Genomic DNA, 4,120 nt, shown 5'->3' with positions numbered 1-4,120 from the left:
GGGGGGGGGGCGAAGCGTTTGAAATCAGACAATCGAAACAAAACAATAAAAACAAACAAAAAAAATCCGGGGAGATTTGAGATGTTCTGACAAAAAGTGCAATGGGAGGAGCATATCAGGTGTCAGGTAATCTCATCTGTACAATCTCAGCTGGTGGACGCAATGTGCAAACCATTTCTCTTGTCTTTCCAAAGTATACCTGCGGTTTCACCAAACCATTGTTAAACTTTGGGCCAACACACTTGATTGACTTATGAGATGATGATAGATAATGATCTGATCTGAATCTTCTCCTAAAAAGAGTTTGTGGTAAGCAATCCGGATGCGGTAATTTACACAAGTAAAAGGAGTTTGTAGAATTGGAGGTAGGACCTGATCAAGTGAGTTCCTCAGTTTGCCTTCCAATTCCTCAATCATTCTTCCCATATTGCACAGATGTCCCTCAGCTACTGTTAGATCCATTTTCATCTAGTTTCAACAGTAGCAGAATAATGTTATTCTTTTAGAGATATTTGGTATTCCACCATCGAATCACTATTCCTACCAGGAGCTATATATCTATGTGTAGGCATGTGTTAAACAGAAGCTACTACTTACTTGTCTTCTAATTGATCCAGATAAGCCGAATTTGCCTGACGACTCATCATCTGTGGCCAGAGAGAGCATGATAGTACTTGTTAAGCAATAATGTGCCATTTCCTCCTCCTCTGGACCAACCTAGGTTTAAAACTTCAGGAATTAGAAATATGAAGTTCATGAAAGAGCTGCTTAGGAAAATATGAATTAGTTGCAAGTGTGGGCGGTGTGTTACAGAATGGCCAACATTTTTAACACATAAGGCACTTGGTAATGGTAAGTATATTAAGAGAGTTACCTGTATAACATGAATGGCATCCCACGCTCCTTCCTCCAGGCATCCCCTCCGACCATGACCTGACTTTGACCCATCTTCAAGAACCAAAAACCAGAACAGCTCAGGTGAAGAGTTTGTATTGCCTAACCTTCGGTGTTATTGAACTCTACGGAAATAAAATACCCTTCTTAATAAGGAAACATGCCACAAAGCCTTCATTATCATCCTCCCACATGTAGACTGAAGATATACCACCTTCATAATACCTGGAAAAATTATACTGATCAAAACAGGGGTTTTTTTCGGTAACTTTGCAAGTTAATTCAGTTACCTATCTCATGGACACTTTCTCTAATTCAATGAATCAATCAAACCTCAGGAGCCGCATAGACATTAAAAACATGAAACACCACATATTTTCAGATCAGATGCTAACTATGTCTCCGTTTCAATCGCTTAACAAACTAGTATGACTACATGGCTTTGCAAGTTGAACGAGATAGGTAAAGAACCTCACTGGTCACGGTAGATTGCAAAGATATCGTTGGCTTCAACTTCGAGCTTTCTTAATTCTGACGACGGGTAAAGAGCATCTTCTAGCGGAGGAAGGTATTTATTAGACCAAGGTGACCTGCAATAGTAAAGATCACAAGATACAACAAATAGCACTTCAGCTACAAACAAGAAGTAGTGTAGCTTCTCAATTATAAAACTATCTCTTAATCCAATAACTCAATTCCTTTCTCCGCTGATTCCAAGCACTAAACCAAAACCATAAAACATTTAAATTCTCTCATTACACAAAAAAGTACCTGTAGGAATCTGCATCTCTGTTGTACTCACACAAGATGAAGTCTTTCCCACTTTCAGTATCACGTAACACCTGTTGCAATACATGGATACTCATTCCCCGTCATCAAACATTTACAAAAAAACTTACATTTCTTTCTACAAATTAAACTAGCAAACAATTGAATTAGACCCAGAAGAGGTAAACAGATGCGTAACTAACTCATTCAGACTACATAAACCTAATCAACCCATCCTAATCGCTGAAGTTACATAACCAAGCCCTTGTGAACCATACATTGGGAGACAAACAAAGAGGATTCAGGGCAACAATATCACATTTCAAAATTACCTGAAGAGGGAGATCGACTTGAGAGAGAAGATCGGAAGAATGTTGAGGAATGAGGCTTAAAAGTGCAGAGAGAGCCGTCTCCGACTGCTTCGGCGGCATTCTCCTCAGAAGTCCCAAAGCTGCCTCCATCTCTTCAAACCTCTCCGCACGCACGCCGGAGAAATCTATTCCTCCGTTAAGACAACTGATGATAACCATATAACCAAATCATCAAATTGCCCAATTATACCAATTAGGCCCATAATAAGGCTCACCAGCCCATTTTGACTGAACCAAACGTCGTCGTTATGTGAGGAATATTATTTTTTGGCTTTCTTGGGATTACAAGAAAGAAAAAAGTGATCGGACCGGTGAATCGTTAAAGTCATGTCATCGATGACGGAGAACGAGAAGGAGGAGATAGATCCACAGCAAGAGATTGAAGAGACTACACCGTTGCTAGAAGAGTCTCAAACGTACGGTGGATTGATATCGAAGACCGCGGCGGGGAAGGTGCCGGAAGTTGAGATCCATCTGTATAAGAGTGGAAAAGGTCCGATCGATGTGTTCAAGTCAAATCTCGGCGGTTATGAGCAGGATCAGCTCGAGGTTCGATCTATTCTTGAGAAGTATGGACTCAAATCCATCTTCGCTTTCAACGTTGAGAAAGGTCGTGCTGTTCCGATCCGATTTCACCCTAGGAATGGCCGGTCTGTGTTGCCTTACAGGGATGGTGCCGTTATTTACATCGACGGTGAACCTCAGGTAATCTCTGTTCCTTGGTTTGAATCTTACAGTTTTGAGTTTCACTTAGGCAAGAGGAATTAGGGAAAGAGAACGATCTCCTTAGCTTAGTTTGTAGTTCCCAACTGACTCTTCAATGAAGTGTGTTGAAATTGTGGTGGATTGTGCTAGATGACATAGTAATGTTGATTACAACTGCTGAGGAGAAGCTAACACCTAGGAAGTCACGATATAAGTGTTGCTTTGCATCAGCTGGACCTGGCTTTTATCTCTTCATCATCCTTGTGGATAGTAGAATTACTCAACGTTAGCTTTCTGCCTTCATTTGAGTTTTTGATATTGTTTTGCTTGTGCATATGAACCTTATCATACATGTCCATCAATAGTCTAGGCTTCTTTACTCTTCAATTGCCCTGGAATTTTCAATTCACTTGGATTGGATTCGGACAATTCAGTGTCTCATAGAACCTCAGCTTTATTCTTGCTGTAAGTAAACAATTTCTTGGAATTACACCTCTATGATTTACAAGACGCCTGTTAAAGAGCATAGATTTACTAGATGCATGTAGACACTAGAATGGATGTCATGCTACTCTGAATTCGTTGGAGTAGAAGAAAGTCTCTGGATACCATTATGGTCTATGGTTATTGGAAGAGAAAAAACGTGAAAACATGCAGCTTTAATCATGTGATTCATCTGATTACACTATGTCTTTGGACACTTTTTTTTTGGTTTTTCAGGATTCCCTGATCAAACCCATCACAAGAATCATTATTGGAGTCGTGATTGTTACGCTCTTAATAACATTTTTATTGAAAGACCCTCCAGCGTGGATCAAGAACAACATCTCCATTGGTACTTTTCCTCCGTGGGTGCTCGCTTGCATAGTAATAGTATTCACTCGAGCTAGGAAGAGAACCAGAGATTTTTTAAGGAAGTATGGCTGGTGATCTATATGATATCACATACCCTACCACTGGTCTCGTTTTGAAATGTGGTCGAAACTGTAGTCTTTTCATCGACCATATATATAGAGGTTGTTCTCTTGTCTTAACTCAACAAGTTCCTTTCTTGGTAACACTCTTTTGTTTTTGATAAGCCTTGAGGCGCCCAATTGCTTGCTTTCAGAACCAATAGAGAACAAGCATTTTCTCAATCTGCATCTTGTTAAAATTTGATAGTTTTATGCATTTTCATGTGTAATGCGATGTGGTCTTTATGGAAGCTGATACTTGACTTTTTTTTAAACAAAGCTTTAGTATAGCTACAAAGCCTGTCCATGTTTAATATATATACATTGCTACTGCCTCCTCGTAATCAACTTACAAGCCTGATGATAACTTTCTTATTATTATTTTGTTGTACCTTGGTAATTGGTATGTATATGTAAAATGATTTGTCT

At 39.5% G+C, this 4,120-nt stretch overlaps 2 protein-coding genes across 3 annotated transcripts; one reads left to right on the top strand and one right to left on the bottom strand.

Annotated features, from left to right (window-relative positions):
* LOC104712747 (probable F-actin-capping protein subunit beta) lies at nucleotides 7-2,197 on the bottom strand. Of its 2 annotated transcripts, none has more exons than XM_010429713.2 (8): nucleotides 1,995-2,197; nucleotides 1,666-1,736; nucleotides 1,371-1,484; nucleotides 1,037-1,119; nucleotides 875-948; nucleotides 598-717; nucleotides 373-468; nucleotides 7-199 (listed from the first exon to the last, which is right to left on the bottom strand). In XM_010429713.2, the coding sequence occupies exons 1-8, from the start codon at nucleotides 2,190-2,192 to the stop codon at nucleotides 116-118; spliced, it is 840 nt and encodes a 279-aa protein (XP_010428015.2). In that variant the 5' UTR covers nucleotides 2,193-2,197; the 3' UTR covers nucleotides 7-115. The 2 variants fall into 2 exon arrangements, with proteins under 2 accessions (XP_010428015.2, XP_010428016.2); XM_010429714.2 differs by lacking the exon at nucleotides 7-199 and adding an exon at nucleotides 224-293.
* On the top strand, nucleotides 2,298-3,942 carry LOC104712746. Its single transcript, XM_010429712.2, has 2 exons — nucleotides 2,298-2,738; nucleotides 3,459-3,942. Exons 1-2 carry the CDS (start codon nucleotides 2,361-2,363, stop codon nucleotides 3,666-3,668), a joined length of 588 nt encoding a protein of 195 aa, XP_010428014.1. The 5' UTR covers nucleotides 2,298-2,360; the 3' UTR covers nucleotides 3,669-3,942.

This window comes from Camelina sativa, chromosome 9, assembly GCF_000633955.1.
Source record: "Camelina sativa cultivar DH55 chromosome 9, Cs, whole genome shotgun sequence".
NCBI classification, from domain to species: domain Eukaryota; kingdom Viridiplantae; phylum Streptophyta; class Magnoliopsida; order Brassicales; family Brassicaceae; genus Camelina; species Camelina sativa.
This window is presented reverse-complemented; position numbering and strand designations above follow the sequence as displayed.

What these genes read in the sequence shown, in the direction of transcription:
- LOC104712747 (XM_010429713.2), bottom strand. Translation starts at nt 2,192, where the DNA reads ATGGTTATCATCAGTTGTCTTAACGGAGGAATAGATTTCTCCGGCGTG. An exon ending in AAGTCGATCTCCCTCTTCAG is followed by an intron (nt 1,737 to 1,994) that starts GTAATTTTGAAA and finishes GTATTGCAACAG; the next exon opens with GTGTTACGTGATACTGAAAG. An exon ending in TTTGCAATCTACCGTGACCA is followed by an intron (nt 1,120 to 1,370) that starts GTGAGGTTCTTT and finishes TAATTTTTCCAG; the next exon opens with GTATTATGAAGGTGGTATAT.
- LOC104712746 (XM_010429712.2), top strand. Translation starts at nt 2,361, where the DNA reads ATGTCATCGATGACGGAGAACGAGAAGGAGGAGATAGATCCACAGCAA. An exon ending in ACATCGACGGTGAACCTCAG is followed by an intron (nt 2,739 to 3,458) that starts GTAATCTCTGTT and finishes TTGGTTTTTCAG; the next exon opens with GATTCCCTGATCAAACCCAT.